General features: G+C 37.5%; 1 protein-coding gene across 1 annotated transcript in view; it reads right to left on the bottom strand.

The window, feature by feature from the left end:
• Positions 1-23,310, bottom strand: part of lmbrd1 (LMBR1 domain containing 1) — a 50,984-nt gene that overhangs the window by 8,923 nt on the left and 18,751 nt on the right. The window contains exons 5-14 of the mRNA XM_011484562.3: positions 22,041-22,108; positions 20,479-20,567; positions 14,239-14,312; positions 8,042-8,167; positions 7,403-7,555; positions 3,399-3,463; positions 3,210-3,312; positions 1,959-2,063; positions 1,661-1,810; positions 1,232-1,292 (exon numbers count right to left, since the gene is read on the bottom strand). Of these exons, the coding sequence (XP_011482864.1) occupies positions 1,232-1,292; positions 1,661-1,810; positions 1,959-2,063; positions 3,210-3,312; positions 3,399-3,463; positions 7,403-7,555; positions 8,042-8,167; positions 14,239-14,312; positions 20,479-20,567; positions 22,041-22,108 (994 nt within the window). The remainder of the gene's footprint in view (positions 1-1,231; positions 1,293-1,660; positions 1,811-1,958; positions 2,064-3,209; positions 3,313-3,398; positions 3,464-7,402; positions 7,556-8,041; positions 8,168-14,238; positions 14,313-20,478; positions 20,568-22,040; positions 22,109-23,310) is intronic.

Consider the following 23,310-nt stretch of genomic DNA (forward strand, 5'->3'; position numbering starts at 1 on the left):
CTTTATGTTATCAGTAATAACATAATTGCAAATTGTGAACATAAGCAGATCGACTGGTTCTAACTTAAGCGATAAATGCAATTTAAACAACAAAAACTGACAATGTAATTTGACTTATTTTAATTTAAAAAAAGACAATACAAGAATAGTTGACTTCTATGTTAGGAGCTTAAAGCAGGAGATGGAAAATCTTAAAAAATCAGACATTGCTTTCTATCTCGTTACTGCTGCTGATGCATTCAGTCATCTTCTAAACCCGTTTTTGTCCCGTTCGTGGTCAGGGGCAGGAGCCTATCACGGCCATTCATGGGATGGGTCGCCAGTCTGACACACCCATACACACCTTCGGACAATTTAAATTAACAAATGAACCTATGAATGATGTTTTTGATATCTTTTTTTCTAAATATGAAATAGTTTCCAACTTTCCACAGGTCTACATGGCTTCTTTTTAAAACTGTTTTGTTTCACTAAATGTGCCTTATAGTCAGATAAATAGATTTTATTTTTTCTTTAAGCAGACAGAGGGGTAAAAGAGCCACGTATGACTCTGGAGCCTCAGGGTTGCAGACCCCTGAACTTTGACCTGTACTCTGAACTTCTTCACAAATGCAGTATGATGCAAACATCAGTGGATTTTCTGCAAATAATTTAATGGAAACAAAAAGCCTTAAAATTTATCTTTAAGGCTTCCTGGGTTTTTCAAGAAAATTTGAGGACATCAGAAAATAAGGTGCCTGATGAGGCCAGAAAGGAAGTACTTCTCTAAAGAACTGAAGGAAACTCTGCATTTGCATAGTTTAAATTCTAAAGACAAGAAAATAAACATTAGAGAATAAATATATCACAAGAAAGAGCTAATGATCCATTTTCAAGGGCAATATGCGTTGACAGCAAATGAATAGGGTAGCTGTGGCGCATACACAGTGGCCTGAATTATAATTTACCAAAAATATAGGAAGGCATTGATTTTATTTGTACACAACTGCTTGGTAATGCTGTATTTCTCACTGCCAGTGTTTAAAACTCCTATTTTTTTAAACTTCATTGAGCATATTGTGAAGAATCAAAAATATGTTAAACTTATCTTTTAGTTACAATCTGGGGTTTACTTGGTAAAATTACCAAAAAGGTACAACAGATCATTACCTAGCTTAACTAAGTTTATGATTATCCGTTTATGAATAAAACTGACTGGTGGATCCCTGTTTGTGGTGACAGCGAAACTCACCCTCTGGTGCATCAGCATCACATGTCCTTGTGGTATCAGTAGTGGTATTTCCAGATGGTATCTGGATGGCAAAACAAACAAGAAAAAAATCTAAAGACATTTTTTTCTACTTTGGGAAAAAGGTTAATAAAAAAATGATGTAGCTGAACTGTGCCACAGAAAAAGAGAGGGGAAAAAAACAGTTGATCACACAGTCTTTAAGTGGCACACACAGCCAAATAAAGAAGTGAGACACATAGACAGCGTACAAAAAAGAACATGAACGTAGAAACATGACTGCCTGCCCACAGAGACCACACCACAACCTACACAAATCTACACCAAAGAGCTTTGAGCACGCTGACAGACACTGCTGTAGTTCCAGGCCCACCCTCAGCTAACTCTCACCAGACAGACCCGAACATGAAATGAACATGGCTATTTTCTCACCTGCACAAGGTATTTCTGGCTGCCATACATGACATATTGTGGGGCCAGACTGTAGATCATGTAGCTGGTGTGTAGGACAATCAGAAGTAGAATCATGCAGAGGAAGAGAAGAGCCTGGGGACGTGTTCTCTTGGGTCTTATTTTGTACAGCTAAAGAAGAAAGCATTAAAGACTAACATCAGAAAAAGTTACATTTCACTATACTGCTCCCCAAAGGGAAGTTTAAGCTCATTCATCTTTATGGCTTATTACATTTACATTTGTTTAGTCAAACTGAAAAAGTAAAAATGTTGTTTACTCTGATCCAGAAGAACCAGATGCCCATGTTGCGAATTCCAGCCATGGAGGTGAATACAAAGTACATGGTGATGACAGTGATCAGGATGTAATCCAGAGGAAAAACCTGCAATAAAAAGGAGCACACTTTTCACACAGACGCAGCACATTTAAAGAAAAACTGCATCATCTTCAAAACTCCATTCCCAATTTATATTTATTTGAGAATTTTCTCTTGTTTTTTATTCTACCTATAACTGTAAATCTTAATTGTTTTGTCTTTATATAGCTTTAAAGATTTAGGGCTGGCTATCACCAATAATTTCCAGAACCGATTCGATTCAATTCAACAGGGCCTGGATCAATTCCATTCACGAATCACAAATAAATTTTTTTCAATCCACTCAATTCGATTCGATCCGATTACATTTTCAATTTATACGATTTACGTATTCAGACATTTGTATAGAAATACAATCATAATCTATTTATGTTTTGAATTTGTGATAAGTATGTTAATCTGATACAGTAGCATCAAGCTAGTGGACTTTGGCTTTACTGCTGTTATGCATTCGGTCACCAGAAAAGGAAAGGCATAAAATATCGATATTTACTTTTAGGGATCAGATTTTGATTTATTTAGCTTGGATTGGTTGAGATTGATTAATTGATTTTATCAACCCAGTCCAAAAAAAAAGTATAATAATGAAACATACAAGCCACCAATCACAAAAGATTCACATTTTTCACGAAGTCACAGTCCAATAGTTCAGTTGAAAGTGAAAACAGTTACAGTTATCTGTTCTAGAGAAAGCCAACAGTCTTTATTTATTTGTACTGCCCTGCAGGTCAAAATGAACAACTCTACAAATATGATTTGGTTAACAAACAACAGTTTATAAAATTCAGCACCCACTTTGTTGCAAACTGCAGATTCAACAACTCGAAATGTAAAGTCTCTGCTAATCTTCCTTGGATGAATACATTATTTCAAATAAAGCATACATTTGCTAAAAACAAATACCGGTAGATATAAATGCCAATTGGAGTTAAATATGCTGCAAAAATATAAATGTTTTATGCAATGTAATGCAGCAACAAGTTAATAGATACAGGTTAAACGAACACTTTATTAGAATGAAAATCCACCGTCTGATAAAGCTTTTAGATTAGGATTTATTAAGGATAATAATAAAGGGAGCAAAAGAAGATTTTTAGTATATCTTGATAAAGATAATATCTTTTTAAGCATGAGAGATGAGAGGATACTTACAGGTTGTAAGACTAAAAGAAGTTCATTAAGCGGATTAGTCAGGTTGGTGCCAAAGATGATGAACCCGGAGCTGATGCCAGCAGAGTGGAGAGCTTTGTCCAAACTAGAAAGTATTACAAACAAAATGCTATAAATTAAAAGAGTAAAATGTTAGGTATAATCCAGTTATGAAAACAGGTCATGACTTACTTCGAAATGAAAAGGGCAACGATGAACAGCAGTGCAACCAGGATGAAAACAATCCCCAGTAATATCTGTAAACACATTTAGAAAAACAGGCGTTTTAAAAACAATACACAAATGTTTCGCTTAATGAAAGTATCCCAGGAGTCAGCAAATACAAGCTCTCTGTAAAGTCCTCAGTCAAGGAGAGAGCGCATAGCACAGAAAAAAACCCCTCCGTTTGGAACTATTGCCCATCGTAGCTGTGAGAGGTAATGGCTTCTTTCCAGGGAGGTGAGAGGACTGCAGGAGCCAAAAATGTAATATACCTTATCAACTGTCAGACAATAGCAGGCCTTTGTAGCCAGAATATCTCCTACGAGCCATAGTGAAGAAAAAAGAAAAGAAAAGACACGCACAGGAACAAAATTCTACAATGCCTGAATTCACACAGATATACTCCTTGTTTTGTGTGTGTGTGTAAAACAAGCATTTCACCAGAAAACTACTGCAGTGATTGCATCAGTTAATGAAATGAGCCCAACAAATAGCTTTTTCAGCTTCCCATACATTTGTTTTTTGCTTCTCTAAATGATATATATATTTACTACGGTGACAACTTTAGGATATTGGAGAGAATTCAACTCTAATATTTTTGATACAAAAGAAATGTAGAAAACAACTCCACTCAGAGGTAAATGTATTTGGATGCAATTAGGAAAATGTGCAAATTGATGATCAGAATCAGACAAATCAATGCACAAATGTGGCTTTCCTTTTCAAACATGCAGCTGGAATTGTGCATGTGTTCAATAAAAAGTGGGCTGTATTTTCTAAAGTTAACTTACATTTAAAGAGTGCTAACCTTACAAAGTTGTCTTCCATTTGTAACCCTCTTCAACTCATTGAAAAATAAAGGTCACTCATAATAACTGCAGTTTTTAAATTAAATTTGTTATCAGAATCACTTCTATGAGTTATGAGTGCACAAACAAGGCTTTGGTTACTTATGCTTTTATGAAAAAGTACAAAGCAAACAAGGGCAAAGCATAAATAGGAGTTACAAATAAAAAAATAAAAAAATACGAAAAAATGATAAAGATATGTACAACATTTAATCCAGTTCAAAAGTTCTCATGGCTGTGGTTTCATATTCTGTGACTGCTCAAGAACTCATCAGCGTAACAGCGCAGGGTAAGAAACTATCCTTGAGGCGAGCATTGTAGGCAAATTTTATCACCAAAATCAAATCACCACCAAATCCCGGACGAGCCCCCAATTATGTTACGCCCCCTTTGTGTCTAGGGGTACCTAGGAAGGCATAACATAAAAAGTAAAGGTTTGGCTACCAAAGTTGACTGTAACAAAAAGCACCAAACGAATGTCTCCATAAAATATGACAAATTTATTTACAAATAAACAATCCAACAATAACTAAAAGTGAAGCTAAAAGGCTTCAGGGTGAACCAAGGCCAAAATAACAAACAAAACCCCAACTAACTGAAATCTTGTTTTCTTACCTGTACAAAGGAAAAGGGAAAACAAAGACAAACACTAACCTCCCTGACCTAACAAAAACAGGAGAAAACAAGTACTAAACAAAATGGCGGTTCACCCCTACAGCTTCACTTAAACAAAATCATAAACCAAAGGACTAAACAGAGTGGGCACAGACAAAACTACAAAGAACTACGAAGTGCAACACAAACTAAAACAAGTGGAGAAGACATAAACAAAATGGAGAACAAAACAAAATGGAGAAGAGGGCCAAGCTGCAGTGGAGGCTTTTGCTGCAAGGCACCCTTCTCCCCGGCTGGAGGTCCAAGTGGTGGCTTTTAAAGGCTGCCTCCACCAGCTTGTCCAAATGGAGGCCACACCCTTGCCAGCACACCTGAAAATAATCACAGACATACAAACAAAGATCCACAAAAAACACAGAAGTCCCACTCTGATACAAAAATAACACAAAACACAGAACAAACAGAACTAAATAAAACCTAATACGGCCACAGCCGTAACACCAAGCTAAACAAAAGTGAGGCACTTGCAACTTCAGAGTAAACTAAGACCCTTGAAAAATGGTTGCAGATATAATATATATACCATTTTTTTTAGAATGGTCAATTTGGTATTACTCTGCACTGTTAGACATAAAGTTTATTTAAATAATGCAGCAGCAGAGAAATGCTGTAGTCTAATGTTAGGAGCAAGTAACCTTTCTTGGTTGGGGGTTACTGAAGATCTTTTAAAACTTGTATTTATGTTGCTGGGACCGAGATACCCAAAAACGTAAGATGAAAGCAAGAAAAAAAAATGTGGTAATTGAAATCCATCTCTATTCATCTTTTTTAAAGTTTCATTTGTTGTGCAAATTCTTAAGTCACAAAACAAATCAAATAAATGTAATCAAAAAATGAAACACGATTGAAAAAATATATGCCTTTAACGAATGAATATGCACCATTCATTTCCAAACTGTAGGCTTTTAAGGTTCTACAATGTTACATAATGCATTGTTTTTCCAAAGGTTTAGGTGGAATTCTTGTGATTTTATTTTCTTTTTTCTCCTCAAAGAAAGAGTATTTTCACGGGGCCAATCCCTTTATAACTGTCACGTTACCACATGTTAAGCAAATTAATACTTCTCACTACTGGGGTTAATTTGAAAAGAACAGCATGTGCTTGAGAGACAGTGGTTTTCTCTAAAAACACGATTATTTCACTTATCACTCTGCACCAGTGTCTTCGCATACACCGAATACATCTTCCAACTCATTACTGTTAAAAATCGAGTCTGGGGACTGTCATTAGCAACAAGCGCTTTGGCTAAAGACAAATTGTTGCAGACATCAGTTTAAAATGTTTGCACAAACCTACAGGGCAGGGAGAAACTCGGAAATGAAAAGCAGTGGGACTCTAACATGTGAAGTATACTATTACAGATTTGCCCTTTTTCTAACAGAAATGTGATTAAAAACAGTGGGAGCTCTTTAACTGTACATTGGCATGGATAAATCAAACATATAGTGAATAAATACGAAGCACACATTGGTTAGAACAGAAAGCTTTCACAGTAGCAACATTAAAACCTTTTTTTTTATTTTTAATCCGAGGAAAATAATATCAAGACTTCACTTGTGAGGCTGAACTATCGATTGCATAACCACTAAAAGTAAAATCAAAGACAGGTTTGTGGTTGCTTTGCTCAATCCCCTGGGAACCATTAGTTCCTGCATGAGAAATGAGAGACTCCCAGAGAGACTTCAGAATAAATTAAGTGAAGAGACTACTCATGGGAATCCTGTAAATATCTGATTGAGTAAAGTAGAACTGAAAGCAAATCTGGAGCAGTACAAACACGAACTTGAGCATAAAGAATCAACTCAGCAGGAAGTAGATGAAAACAGTAAAGAAAAAAAGGAAACAAAAATGTAAACAGCTGCAACTGCCCTTACAGGTGGATACAAGCTGTCTGAGGGTAAAAAATGGGCAAACCTGTACAGGGCATGAAGGTGGCCCGCACGAAATATCATGGACTTAGACACGTCGGCGAGACCATAGAGACTAAAAAGTCGTGCGTTTTTTCTAAGGGCATAACGGCACCGTGCGACAGCATCACCTGTTCTTCATAAGTGCATGTAACTTGCATTAGCCATTAGCTTAGAATATTTTACGATACACTTACTGCACAAACGACATTAGGTGGCTGTACCAGGCTTTGAAACTGCAAGACACACCTGTGCTTCCTTTAAATATGCGTCTATTCCTGTGTACGACTGTCCACAGGCCCAAACAACCCAAAAACCGAAAGCATCTGTTCAGGTCTACCCCTCTATGGGTCCATTTGACTACAGCTTAAGTATACTGGTTCTAAGTTTACTAAGACCCCGATCTGTGGACTAACCAGCCAAGCATCATAAACCAAAGGACACTGGCTTTGACAAGTGTTGCTATAAACAATAGGTATAACTTTCTAATGTATAATAGCCACAATGCACATGAATGGCAACATACACATAGTAGATGCTCACCTTGAAGGGTCTAAGAGCACTTCCTACTTTGGTGCAGCAGTTCCTCTCTGCAATTTCCAGGTGTCTCCCCCTGCGCTGGAGAACCTGGAGTTTACTCTCCAGCTCCTGTAAGTTGTGTCTGTCCCTGGAGGACAGGGGGCGTCCATCCTGACACTGACACAAAGACAAACAAAAATCAGGTACTTTGGTAAACAAATGTCTTTCTTTCAAACCCATGTTGCTCTAGGCTTTATATGACATTAAAGTAAAATGAACAATAAAGTAAAAAGGTAACTGACCCTCCAAGTAATTGATGAAAAATAACCATGTAAAAGAAAACTTGACATTTAAATTAACATTTGGGATAATACATGGTTGTAAACGAATAACAAAAAGAAACCTATTCTGGTCTAAATAGAAAGATATGTGTATCTGAGAGTATGCTAAAAGCACTAAAATAAGAAAAAAATCTAATAAAAACCAGGGAGTCCTGGTGATAATAAACTTAAAAAGACTAACAGCAAAGCAGTCCAAGGAATGTTTCAGTATAAAGATTTATTATGAATTTTTGAACCTTTTCCTTTGCTTAGTTAAGCCACTTACTAATACTAAGTTAAATGTTTTTGTACTGTATATGCTTCATGCCATTTAGCGACTCACCTTGGATTTCAGCCTTTCTATCTGATGCTCGACATCATCAATGTCCTCTGTGTTTTCCAGGCGTTCATACATCACACTCCTTGTGCCTTTTATCAGATTCAAAGGCATGACAGACATGCCATATGCCTGAAAGACAGCACAAAGCTACCAATATAATCACACATTATGTAGGAGCAGGACTGCACATATGGCACGTGTATCCACCCACACGTTCACACTGTTGCCTGACTGCAAGCCCATCACAGGAGAGAACCCGACAACAGTACAATGAGGGCAAGCAAACACAGGCCCACACACTAAACATAAAGTTTTTGGGCCTCCCAGGCTGTGTCCTTTTTGTTGGTGGAAAATATTAAAATGGTGGAATCTATAATTGTGCTGAGGTTTATTAAAGAATTTTCTGCAACCATTTTGTGTGGATATCACTGCATTTTATCACCCAGATGCATTTACAGCTTAACAGTGCCCCCATGTGACAGCTATCTCCTTCCAAAATTTCTGGCACAATCTGGATTAGATGCATCAGTCTTTTTTATTTTTTTTACTATACATATGCTAAATGAATACATTTTTGCTCCTGGTGGTAAAAATGGATAAATAATAACATACACATTTATTCAAACAAACTGGGGCACCATAAGGGAGCTACAACAAAACAATGCAGCAAAATTCAAACATGCATAAGATTACTCTGTTGTGCCATTCTTTCTGTCTGTCCGATTGTTAGTCATGTGTACAAATTAAAACAAAGAGATCGCTTATGCAAAGACACTTTCAGTCCACTCAAAACCTGCAGGACACATCCTTTCATGTTTTATGAGAAGAAACATCAGATCCCGTATTTTTTCTAAAACGACTTTTACTCATTTCTCAGTGTTCGGTAGCATTAACAGGGCAGCATGGGATTCTAAGTGAGGCTACACTATTATTAGTCTCAGCTGTGGATCTCTGCTATGGGCGAATGTCGCCTCCTGCAATGAATCATAGAGCTCTTAAGGCCAGAGCATGTCCCGAATATCAAATACACTCATAAAAGGAAAACCTGTCCCAGATCCCAGGAGAAACACTTTGCTTCCCCTCAAAAGAACAACTACATATGGAAAATTTCAAATGGGGAAAAATGCCCTATGTTGTATTTTGCATTTTTTTTTTGACACATAGTAATGTATGCTCATTTTATTTATTTTTTTTTTTAACCAAACACGGTCAATAAAAATCAGAAATATCTTATCAGAGCAGATGGGAATGTGTGTGTGGCTCTACGTGAGTTGCTGGTTGAGGGGAGAGTCAATGGATAAAATTATGCAGAGAGGGTGGAAAGTGGGAGATTTACTTTGACATAGGTCTCGGGCGGAAGCCTCATCTTTGTTGCTCTATCCACTTGTGATGATGAAAGTAGGAGGAAGAGAAACCCTCCTGCACAAGTTCAATCAATCAACTTTAAGATAATGAAGTAAAAGTGGTTGCTCCAAGTGTATGAAGCCATGAAAACACATGTCCTGACATATATGTAAAATATACGCACATTATTAAAAGCAACATCCAAAAAAAAAAAACAAATCAAGAAGACCACATGATCTAAATTAAAGCTAAATGTACTGTAACTACATGGCATTCAATGAATAAATTCATCTGGACTTCATTTTTACCAAAGTATTGCAACACTGTAAATTATACGACCCCCTTTTTAGTAATCTTTATTTAAATAGTTTTATCATCTGGAAATTTTAGCTTGCCGAACAGTAGTCCGGAAGGAAGAAATACTCTTACGATTTTATTACATTTTGAGTATTACCAGACAGCGTCTGCATGCCCATAATGAAGGAAATAAACCCATTTTGTGTAGGAAGACAGTTCTTCCTACAGAGCTGAGTCTGAACTTGTATTTAATTAAAAAATAAACACTTTTTCCATAATTAGAAAGCGCAAAGGGTGGAGGAACCGGGTAAGACACACTTTTTAATTTTTTTTAAAAACAGGCTTACTTAACTAACTTTTAGCTTTTCCTGTATCACTACAAAATAAGGCTTTCCCAGTACTTATTAGCTAAAACACAAAGAGAAAGCCATCCAGTGGAATGGATAACGGACACAGTATAATAGCTCAGTGCTTGTAAACTGAGAAAAAGTGTCATGAGCTTTCCAACTTGCTGAGGCAAAGAACTCTTGAGACAGTTACATCTCTGATAAGAGCTCAAGAAGTGAAAAAGCTTAGTAGCAGAGTAAGCATGCATTCATTTAATTGACTTCAGCTACCAAAAGGCAAACAATCTTTGGATGTGTAAACCAGAGCAATTCAGCCTTATGTTCAACAAAATAAAAAAGTTTTTCTTCTTGCAGATGAATAAAACAGGAAACAAAAAGTTAGTTACATATCCCAAGATTTGGGGTTTTATCTAAATAAGTACACAAGCCGTTTTTTGGAGGTATGTTCTAAGAAAAAGCCAACCCTAGGCATTGACTTGTGAAACATAGGAGTTCACTGATGACTGTCTATAAAGATTCAGTGGATTCATCAGTGGATTTCCCCAGGAGATGGGAGTACAAGCAGCCCTGGCACATGGGAGGCCCGCTGTGACAGAACATGTGCACTGCTCCAAGTCATCAGCCTGTGAGCCAGCATGTGCAGCCACAGGGATGTCAGACACCTCTGTCTGTTTTTATACAATTTACTGTGGCCTTGTCTGTCCTATCTGATTAATATTTGACACCTCGTTAGGACAGGGAAAAGTGTTTTGGTTATAAATCAACTGACAAAAGTTTCAGAAAATCACTGTGGGATGAACGTCCATGTGGGTCCTAGGACCCGTCAACTGAAAATGCTTCCTCAGTTCTGCTTCATTTGTCATGAACAGAAGAGGGGGGGGGGGGGGGGGTACTTAAAGTTCAGAAAAACAACACAGCCCTTCTGGAGAGTTAGTCTGTCAAGCTCCCGACAGGGAATGGTCAGCATTGGAAATAGAATAGGTCCCACCAACCAGTCCCGGTGTGAAAAAGCTCCTACCACTTATTTTTACCACTTATAACAAATGATCCAACCCTTGAGCTTAGATGAGAATTTACTCCCAATGGGTTTGTTGTAGGCCTGGGTGAAAAATAAATTGAATGAATTAATTTGAATTATTTGTTACGGGCCATTTCAAAGATAACTACATCGGGTTTTTGTGTAATGGCGCATTTTTGGGTCCCTAGAGCTTCCGTAGCGCTACTTTCACACGGCGGTAAGGCAAGGGATAAACTACAACATCATAGCACACACGACACAGCAAGCGACAGCATGGCTACCGGTGAGAGTGGGGAGTTTGTTCCCACGAAAGGAATAAACTCATCTGTTGTTTGGAACTGGTATCGGTTTACTGCCACAGACGTGGAGGAAGAGACCCCCCCCCCCCCCCAACGCTGCAACATTTGCCTAAAGCCCATCGCAGTCAAAGGCTCTCACTCGCGTGGCACGCGCTCAGTCCTCTTACACACGCAGCGCCCCGGCACACATACACCTCCTCATTCTACAACACCTATACAGTTAGTTCATTAGTTAGATAGTTAGTTGGTACTGTTATTTTTTTAATAAAGAATACTGCTTGTAAATATTACTTGTCCGCCGGGGGCCGTGGGAGGGGGGGGTTGACTGCGACTCCTACTGCTTCATCATCTTCATCATCGAGAAGACGGGGTTTATTATTTAATTAAAACCTTAGACCCCAGATGTGAGCTGTATTGTTAATCCTTTAGAAAATGGTGCTACTCTCAAGGTGATTGTTTGTCTCCTTTTAGTCTAGTCTACAAAGTGTGACTTAAAACACAGCTGAGACTAACCTTTTTATTTTGGACAAGTGAAAACAAGTGTAGAATAACAGAATAAGACAAAAACAAGACAAAAATTATATAAAACAAGAAAATTATATAAAACAAAATTATATAAATAAAACATAATCGGAAATTGAATAAAAAAAATAAAATCGGAGATTTTATTTTTAGGCCATATCGCCCAGCCCTAGTTTGTTGTATCACCTTCGTAGCCTTCTCCAGCATTTTGAAAAACAGCATTTCTATTCTCCTAGCTTTAAGCAGCAAAGAAAAGGGTATGCAACATTTCTATAAACCCTTGGCCAAAGGAAAGTGAGTTCCACAGCACACATCCTTTTACCCCAGATTCAGTAAAATTAAATAAAAGCTGCAAAACAAACTAAACATTTAGCAAACTTTGACAGGCAAGAATAAGAAGTGAACAAAATCCCACTTTAAATGAATTTAATATCCTGAAGGTAGACCGACATTCCAATCTATGGCAGGGCTCCAGACTAACTTTTTTTACTAGGAGCACAGTGGCCCCTAACTGAAAATTTTAGGGGCACAACCAGAAAATTTAGGGGCGCATACAGTAAATCAACATGCTAACCAAATCTACTAATTTCAACTGTATTACTAATAAATACTTTAATAATAGATGCAGAAATTAAAATGTGATGTTTCAAATTCAGTGTCACATTTTATTCTGCACTTTTGAAGATGCAGGTAAACTGACAAAAGCATCGCTGTCATGACAGTACAAATAAGTAAAGAAAACGGATGGAAATTTATCTTTGTGACACCAAATAGGTGCAGCCAGGATGCACAACAAGCGTGTTTGAGATCACCCAGGTGAACTCAACGCTGCGCAGATCACCTGGTGGGTGACATATAATTTGTTTTTGCTCCAACATCACCTGTCAATCATCACAAAAATATCGGGAGAAAGGGGTGGGAGCAAGGGGCAAACCTACCCGGACACAGCTGGAAACTGAACTGACTGAAAGCTGCCCTACAGACTACAAAACAATGCATTATGGGACATGTGTCCTGATGGTTTTTGTAGTGGAGTGATTAATTAAAATAATTTAAAATACCAATTCATTAAAAAAGGCTACATACATCAAAACATTAGAATAATCATAAAATATATAATAACACAGATCATACTAAGGGGGAGAAGAATATTAAAACTAAATTGAATTTTAAGGACAACTCCATCTTCCTGTCCTCCTTTAGTCTCGCTGCAGATTCGCCTTCATCTCACAGCCCCCCTACCCCCCACCCCCACCCCCGCCCAAACGATCCAGGCGAGCCGCCGGTTCATCTCAAACACGTCTATCGTTTGATTTTCCCCACGTATTTTCAGTGAGTCTAAAACGAATGTTGTTTTTGCTCGAGCGTGTTTAAAGTTCAAGCCCCGTTAGCTGTCACGCATGTAGGTGTGGGATATTTAATCTCCTCAGCTGACCCGACTCCCGCGGGACGGGAGCGGTGTGCTGCCGTAACCCGTTTGATGCGCCGCCGTAACCGTAACCAAAACCTAAACCTTCCTCCGGGACTGTGCGGCCCAGAGAAAAGTTCAGCACGGACTGCATACACTAGCCGCAGGTGGGAAGAACGAATCAATAGTTCGCTTATTCATAGCTCAGACGCACATATCAGGTTGTGATGATTCCTTCCCACAGATGTTTACGCGCGCTCGATTATCTCTAGGCCCCTCCCCCTCCACGCATTTAGCCACTCACAGTGGCTTTCCCTATTCTTCTCACACGCAGTGGCCGCCTCACAGACGGGCATCACGCGAGTGTGTGCTCGTGTTTAATGAATATGTGCGCGAGTGTGTGTGTCTGCCTGCGTGCGTGTGCGCTCGCGTCTCATTGATTATTTCATTGATCATTGACGTGCCCCTTCAACGTTTGATGTATAAAAAAATACAAAGGGTGGGGGAGGCAAATTTACTGGTCGCGTGTGCGACTGAATTTTACATCCAGTCGCACACTCTCAAATTTTGGTCGCAAAATGCGACCAAATGGTCGCAGTCTGGAGCCCTGTATGGCCATGTTGTTTGTTCTTAATTAAGAACTCAACATTTAATTGTTGGATAGGTTGTCAAATGGAAAAATGTAGGACCAACAGAAAGTGGACAGATTGAGGTTAGCTGTCATTTTTTATCTCTTTCAAAGATGTGACACCAGTGTAGTGTGTTGCAGCTTTTTACAGTAAGAACAATACTGTGTGGCCACTACTCTGAGACAGCAGCATCACCTCCAGGGAATTGTCACAGTGTAGTTATTTGGAGAATTGCTTTGAAAAATTAAGGAAGTCAATTCAAAATAATAAATCTACTGAATGCCCGAGGAATTATAAAAGAAAAATACAAATGATCACCTAAAAGTCTTAACTTACCGTGTAAGTTATTACTGCCAGCATCCCAATCAAGGTCAGAGAGCTGATGGAGAAAGCCAAAGCCGGTAGACCATCTGTAGGTAAAAATTATGAAGAATAAAAACATAATCAGAATATTCATGAACAATATTTGTCGTTGTTCAATTGCATGTTTTGTTGGTATAATGCAGTGCTTCTCAATTAATTCTTTGCCAGGCCCCCCCTAGGAAAAAGAAATGTTTTGCGCCCCCCCCCTCCCCCCCCCCCACACACACACACACACACACACACCCCACACACACACACAGACACAATATACAGGTTAATATCTATAAAAATTGTGTAAGTATACCTAAAATTGTATCTTCTAACAATAACAAAAGAAAAAGCATTATAGATCCACTTTCAACAAATATTAACTTTATTTAGCCACAGAAACCCTGTTATAGTCTAAAACAGAAAAATAGCTTAAAGTGCCTGAAATAAAAAAAATAAAAAAAAATCTGTCAGTCCTTATTTAAACTAGAAACATTTTGAACAACTGAACCATTTGATGCTGAGAAAAATAATTCAATCAATTGAATCTAAATTGATCTGAAACAGTAACAGCACCAATATATTTTACGTTTTTAGTCTAAAGAAATCGGTAAAATACATTGAGCTGATTTTTTTTTTAGTGCGGCTGTTTTCCTGCATGTCTTTATGTCAAATACTGACACCAACTAAACGACAGGCAGACAAAGAATACATTGATGGAAAATAAAGACACGTCATCAAAATGTCTACAATAGTTCATAAAGAATGACATGATTAGCATGAGATGAGTAATCTAAAGGCGCACAATGATCCTGGTGTTGCGTAATCCAGGCAGCGCTTGCAGTGCTCCGCGTGCCCCGTTTCACCTCTTAGCCTAAACTCTCTACCCCTCCCTTATTGTTCTCACACATGCAGACGCGCGTGTGACAGGGGACGGGAACACACAGCTGCAGGGACGGGGATTCAAACGTTTCAGGCTGTTATAAACTCTGTGATAGAACAGATAATAGGAAAACAATAGTGGACCAGATCTTTTTCTAAGCACTGAGCCGCTGTCACCGCCGTCCCCCCGTTAAATTTGCGCCCCGTACAATTGCCCGTATTACCCGTGCCTAAAACTGCCACTACTGCGCACCCCCTTGGCATCGCATCGCGCCCCCCCACTATTTGAGAAGCACTGGAGTAATGTGATATGTAGTCTCTCAACGATTTACTCTGTAAAAGGTTTTGAAAAAACGCAAAAACCATGGCATGGCTGTCTTTCTGTGTAAATACATAGTGGCCTCCAGTACAAACATCAAATACAATTCCAAGAAAAAATTTGTGAACTCTTAGGTAATACTTGGATTTCTGCATAAATTGAAAAGAAAATATGTCTTAAAGTTTATCTAAATCATGACATTAGAAAAACATAAACTAGTTTCACACAGGCATTATGTTTTCCTCGGTTATTCTGACACAACATGTAATTTTCCTGTGGAAAAAGTAAGAAAACCTTTAGGGTAATAACTGGTTGACCTGAATTTGGCAGCAATAACCTTAACCAAATGATTCCTGTAGATGCAAATCAGACCTGCACAACAGTCATGAGGAGGTTTGGAGCATTCATTTTTACAAAACAGCTTCAGGAGTATTCTTGGGGTCTGGTGTGAATCACTCTCCTGAGGTCAAGTCAAAGGACTTTGACTGGGCGACTAGAAGATTTATTTTCTTTTGCTGAAGTCATTTTGTTGTTGACTTCCTTCTATGCTTTGGGCCATTGTCCTGTTGCATCACCCATCCTCTTGAGGTTTAGTTGGCGGTCAGGTGGTCTTAAGTTTCCCAGTAAAATGTCCAAATAAAGTTTGGAATTCATTTTTCCCATCAATGACAGCAATCCATTCAGGCTCTGAGGTAGCAAAGCAGCCCCAAACCATGATACCCCCTCCGCCATATTTCACAGTTGGGATGAAGTTGTGAAATTGGTGCATTTTTGTCTCCAGATATGTTGCGTGTTCTTTCCAAACAATTTTGATTTAATCTCTCCACAGAATAATCAGGTGCACTTTTCTAAATTTTAAACTAGCAGTGGTTTCATCTGCAGTGTCCTCCCATGAATTCAGTTATTATTTGATGTTTATTCTTATTGTATATTGGTCTTAAAAATTGTTGGACATGCCAGAGAGTTTGGTAAATCTTTGGCTGACTCTAGGACTGTTCTTCACCTCATTGAGAATTCTCAGCTGTGCCTTTTACAGTCATCTTAACAGAGCAACCAGGCCAAAAGAGAGGAGCAACGATGCTGAACTTCTATTCAGTATTACAAGATACTTTTGTAACTGGTACTTTTGGTCATTGGTCTTCTGAAAGCTCTTTGAACAAAGCAAAGTTCCAAAAACACTGTCACTTTCAAACTTTTTCTTTTTAATTCAAATTTCTAGCTTTAGTGCTATTTAACTAAAAACCTTTTCCTCTCTGGTTATACGTACCCATTATTAAATATTTCATAAAATTAGAAATAATGTTAATACATATGACAAAAACAGATAAAATAGTTTGTATCCCACAGGAAAGTATTTAAAGTTCATCTGTTTCCACAAATTGTCTATTGGTGGACATTCAAATTTAAAAAAGGAGTTGTCCTTAGCTTTTAATGTTCATTTAGGAAATCACAATTTCTGACGACTTTTTTTTTTCTTACATGATCATTGACTAAATTCAGAACTTGACTTAAAAAAGGATGAGGGAAAAAAATTGAATAAGACTGGTTTGGCTGAGATCTTTGACATCATTGTTCTTATCCACATTGAGGTCATTAACTATTTTCAACAGTTAATGACCTTTCAGTGTTTGGATGATATGTACCACCTTTGAGGCAGACAGAGGGCCACCCATCAGGCAAGGGCAGCAGTGGGTGTCACACCAGCTGTCAGGGATACAGACAGAAGACAGGGACTGATGAGGAGAATTATTGTCTCTTTCACCTGTTGAGATCCTTCCTGTCACCGAGTTCCAGTTCGAATAAAGAAATAAATAAGAACTACAAATGTGTCTATAGATTTTCTGAAATTTCTTTCAGAAGCAACTTCACAAAACCCCAGGCCCAGATATCAGCTTAACCAAATGCAAATGCCTTCATGTCTTTCTCATCGACTGTGAAATGCTTTTGAAATATTGAATCAGAATTTGGGGTATATGGATTTTGTGCTGTTTGTATCATTAATTGCTTTTGTGTCTTCATTACCTTTTTGTTTTTAAAAATGTTCTATGGATTGAGCATAGAAAATAGTGTCTATTTTCTAGTAGGGTCTTTGTTTCTCTACATTAACAATTAAAACACTAACAGAATTAAGCATGTTTTATTAGACTATCCACATCGCTTTTTCACTCTTTTATGGGCTTATAAGCCTTATCATACTTAATCAGTGAGGGAGCAGAGTAAACAAAAGGTAGGGAAAAACAAGCAAAACAAATCATAAAATTCTAGGAAAAAGATGATTCTCGATTTTAAGACACATTTTGATGAAGACAAGCATAACTTGGTATTAATGTAAAGTTCCAACACTGTCAAGATAATCCATCTAAGTGTTTTGTTACATAATTTTCTGACCTAAGAAAACCATTACATTTCAGCTTCAGTACCAGGTTTGAGGGGAGCAACCCATTTTGGTGTGTCCAAACTATTGGCTGGTCTTCTTATGAAATATCACTCTAAAGTTTGAATTACGTAAGCCTTTTAGGATGATGGGTCAGTTGTATGGCAGTGCAGTGGAGAATTAAGAAGGTTGCTTATTCTAATCCCAGGTCTGTCTTTTCCTTTTGCATGTTCTCTCTGTGTATACATGGGTTTTCACACTCCATCAATTGTTCTAAACTATGTTTTATAGATTAACAGACAACATGTAGTGGAGTGGACTTCCAGGCGATTGCTGGAAAAGAGTTCAGTGGCCTTGGTGACCCCACTCAGAGTGACAGCATGAAGGTGATGGGAGAGAAATGGTACTATGAATGTTGGAAATAATATAATTTTGGCACAGCAACAGACTGGGGACCTGTCCAGGATGTTCCCCCACCTTCGACCAACACTAACTGGTGATAGGCCCAAGCAACCCAATGGTCCAAAAAGGGATGGGAGAGTGTTTAGATTTTGGCCTTTGTTAGGGAATTCAAAAGTTAGAAGAAGATGTTGTATTGAATGAGTGGCCACCAATTAGTAGACATCGGCATACCACATGGGTAAACAACAAAAGTGAGTCAGGGTACTGATCTTAAGTACATAAAAGTAACTCTGCTGTTGTGGCCTTTTAAAACAGCTGTCATGAGGCAAACAGTTTGATGATTAACTGTTTTTTTTTCATAATTAACCTCCCATCCAGGAAAGTATGTAAAAAAGAATTAGAAAACGGCATGATGATTTTATTTCCCAGCAGCTGAGTCAATTCCCCCGTGCAAAAAGGAGAGGGGTTGGGAAAAGCATGTTCTTTAAATAGTAAGACAACAATAACAGCCGTTGTTCCATTTAACAAGTTAAAAAGCTCAGGGGAGGATGTCTCTACAGAGATTTCACCTTTCTAGCATATTTTTAATGGAATGATAATTCCTTTCAATGCATTTCACCAGGCTACTGCACTCAAGATGTAAAGGCACAGCTTTTGAATGCAATTATTGACCAAGATATTGGAGGAAAAGTCCATGCATATACTCAATTATTTCAACAGATAATTCATGACAAGTTAGTGTAAGTTTCTGAACTGGAAACAGCTCATTTCAGTACATTTTGTGACTTGAGTAAAAAGATCAGTAATCATGTCCCAGACATAATACTCTACTGTAATAGGAATAATCAAATGAAGGATAATGAAGTTTAAAAATGCATGGTCTAATAGCTGATAAGTTGCCTAATACCAAGAATAAATGTGCAAAGTAGTGCCTGAAATAAATGAGAATGGTTAAGCCACTAAAGTCTATTCTTTTCTGATCACGGATACTCCAAAAGACATTACTCCACTTAAACCATTACCACTTGTCATATAAGACATTCATAACCTATATTTCTATTACATCAGTCATGTTTTGTACCAAACAAAGATACACAAAAGCAAAAAAAACTAAAGCAACAATCTCCTTTTGAAAAGTGGTTGTTAGGGGAACCAGTTCAGTTTGTGCATAGTTAAACAAAATACCAGACAAAAACTTCATTAAAGAAAGAACTTTGTTTGTTCATTCTGCAGTGAAATGCATGTAATGTTTAAAAAATTACATGCATTAATATATTAAAATACATTAAAATAATTAAAAAAAATTTATCTGAGTAGTTGTTGTCATAGTTGCTTACGACGTGGACATTGTAGTGCATTGATATGGAGTATAAATACGACACCATCTAAATGAAGACAACTATAATATTGCATTTATGCCCAAAGAAATCAAAAATAAAAGGTGACATAAAAAGATGCCTGCATCTTTTTGTTATTTTTTTTATAACAGAAGCATTGGAAAAGTTCAAACTTTATTAGAGTACAGTCAGAGTTGACAAGAATTCGACCCTAGTGAAATGATGAACGGGGCAGCACGGTGGCGCAGAGGTTAGCACTCTTGACTCACAACAAAAGGGTCCCTGGTTCAAGTCTTGGCTGGTGGACCTATAACAGAATCATCCCCACCACCAGAATCAAGACCTTTCTATGTGGAGTTTGCCTGTTCTCCCCAGCTTCCTCCCACCATCCAAAAACATGCTTCATAGGTTAATTGGTTACTCTAAATTGTCGCTACTTGACTACATGAGATTTAAAAAAAAGCTTAATTGTTTCTGGCCATTAAAGTGTACTTCCTTCGGGATGGTACAAAACGGGTTTAGAAGATGAAGGATGTAGAATTGTAAGTGTTTTTCATGGTAAAGTAGTAGGGAGGAATATAGCTAAAAAATAGGTAAAAAGATGTTTCCTGCGTCAGATTGAGGACCTGTCTGGGACAGGCTCCAGCAGGCCCGTGACCCCGAAAGGGAGAAAACGAGTTTAGATGATGGATGGATGGATTTTTTCAATATTTATTTAGAGATGTGATTAGTAAATTTTTCTAATTTAATTAAATATATTTTAAAAATAAACTGAGTAAAAACAATTTCATCAAAAACTTTTAAAAACATGTTTTTGAAAATACTTTTTTTATTGTAATTAAGAACACTTGAAGTAATTGATTAATTCAAACTGAAACAGAAAGAAAAAAACACACAAAGGGGCTACTTACGACTACTGCCAAGCTCCTCAACAAGGTACTGCACTTTCTCCCACTGAGTTGAGTTCTGACTAGGTGGAGCCTCAAGTGGAACAAATGCTCTGAAACAACAAAATCATTTTGACAGGATGTCAGCCAAATGTATTTAGTTAGAATTATTTCTCTTTTTTGTGTCCTGAATGTGATTGTTGGAAAGATTAAAGGAAAAGGTAGTAAGTCTCTGCACTTAGTCCTTCTACCGGTACATTCAATACATGAAAAAAATATTTACATTCGCTTTAAACAGGAAATGCGTGATTCATGATACATTTACTTGTACTGAAATGAAGGGTTTTAGAACAAGATACAGTAAACCTTTTTTTGTAATTGTATTAGCTTACACAGCCAAACTTTAATGAACAAATTCCTGTGAATAATAGGTTTTTACAATTTAATGACATCCTATATCCCTAAAACACTGCTTAATCAACACTTGGAACACTTCTTTACAGAATAAGGCAGGAAAAAATGGGAAAAGTATCATCTTCCAGCCTTAATTGCAGTTCTCTTCAATTTTCTGATCACCAGTGTTTGTGTTTACTCTAAATTTACAAGAATACTTCAGCTCCCTTAAATGTGAGCTTCTTAGCATACAGTTAATAGTGTCTCTGCACATTTGACAAGTCAAAATTTGAAAAATAAAATTGTGTTAACTCTACACTCAGATGTGTTGTGGTACCTAAACTTTTGCAATTAGACTCGTTTTTAAACTTGTTTTTTGACACACAAAAAACCTTGAAAAAAAACGAAATATTAAAACCTTACTTTATAAACAATCTCTTACTTAACTATCCATCTTACAGCAGAATGATATTTGAATTAAACAGTAAAATAACAAGAATTTTTAGACTTGTTGCTGCAAGCATGCATCACTTGACAGTCATCAAATAAATCAGTTATGCCTTCTGTTATCAAAGACGCAGTGCAGAATAAAAGCTATAAGTGTTGTAAGTGAAAGTACCAATGCAAGAGTGAAACAAAGACTTGAGTACGTGAGATTTAAAAAAAAGCTAAATTGTATACAGCCATAAAAGTGTACTTCCTTTAGGATGTACAAATGTGTACCGGTAACCATGTATCCCTTATTTTCCCAAAGCAGACGAGTTTTTTTCACAGCAAACCATTTGACGGTTGAAGGAGCGCATTCAATCCCATTGTTTGGACTTTTAGTAAGTTGCTTTCACAGCTGGAAAAAATCTATTATAGGCTATTGTACTAAACCAAAGTAAAACTTACAGATAAATGTGTATGTGCATCACTACATACTGTATTTCTTGATTCAGTATACAGTGTCACCTCTAAATGTGTTTTGGTTAAGGAAAACATTCTGAATTACACCCCGACAACAGAAAAACCCTATTTTTAGACGGAGGTCCGTCGCTTTTCCTCCCCCGTGGTTTATCGTGACCAGACAAAACGGCCCTGTAGCTGTATGAAGGCATTCTCCTTTCATTAACTCCACACAATGCTGTATCCAAACCCCTATTACCTGTCGTGTACTGAAGCAGAAGAAGCAATCCATGTCTCCAACTTACCCAATTAAAAGGAGCACCACGCAGACAATGGCAAATCCAACTGTGTACTTCAGAGCGTTTTTCACTTGCTAGAATAAAAGCAGAACATTTAAATGATCAATCATTGCCACAAAGTGAAATATTATTCATTGTGAGGTCATACTTTATTTTGATAAGATCTACAGTGAGTGTCAGTGAGTGCTAGGCAGCGTAGATCCATTTGGAATTAGCAGATACGACAAGTCATTTCCAGCAATATTCAAGTTTCTTCAAACGTAAGAGCACAGAGGATCCGTCTGTCAGAGAAAGTGCAGCAGATAGCTCCAAACTGACACGCGGAAAAAAGAAAAGGCCCAATTTCTTGAGTGACATTTTAAATATATAGTTTACAGAGTGGTATCATCACCCACACGAGCAACTTTTGAAGGAGAATTTTAAATGTAATGCCTGTAATTTGTTCAAAGCTATCAATACGTTTTGACCCAGTGAAAACAAATAACAGATAAACAGATATTGTGTTCATTCAGAAGAGATTATTTCTTTTAGCATTTAGAAACATTGTGAAAGACTTTTTTTTTCTTTTTTTAGTAAGCAGATATTTAATAAGTACAATTTATTCTTTTAGCGCCTCTGAACAATAAAACCATGTTGTTATGTCTTCCAAGTATCTGTACCCATCTGTATGCACGACCATAATTGCAGCTGAATGTGTTTGTGTTATGAATTATGAATCTGACAATGTCTTTCTTAGAAACAAGAACATAGAACTGTAAACAATATGCAGGTCTTCACTGCTGGGATGCAAGAATCATAGAAACAAGCATCACAATGACAGTTCAATTTAGTTTATAATGTTTCGTATCCAAAAGATGTGAGGAGGTCATCTCATAGATAAAACCTATTATGAATTTAAGAGATTAGTACAGATACAGATAAGACAAAAATGTCTGGACAGATTTCTGTTCAAATAGAAAAGAAAATTACTTCAACACTTACAGACCTGATAACAATTGGAATTATGATGACTTATGATGAATGCTAACCCTTACACAGACAGTTAGTCCCAAATGAAAACAATTCGCCTAAACAAACTTGTACAGGGTATCCAGGTGGCTTGCACAAAATATTAAGATCGTAGACCGCTTGGTGAGCCCCCATAGAGCAAAAATGTTCATTAACATGTTTTTTTATTTTTTTATTTTAACGTTTTTAACGTCCTGTCCAACAGCTGAGCAAACAGATGAGAGCTGAAGGCCTCTGGTGGTGGACATATTTTACCGTTACAACATGG

This window comes from Oryzias latipes, chromosome 15 (assembly GCF_002234675.1).
Source record: "Oryzias latipes chromosome 15, ASM223467v1".
NCBI lineage: Eukaryota > Metazoa > Chordata > Actinopteri > Beloniformes > Adrianichthyidae > Oryzias > Oryzias latipes.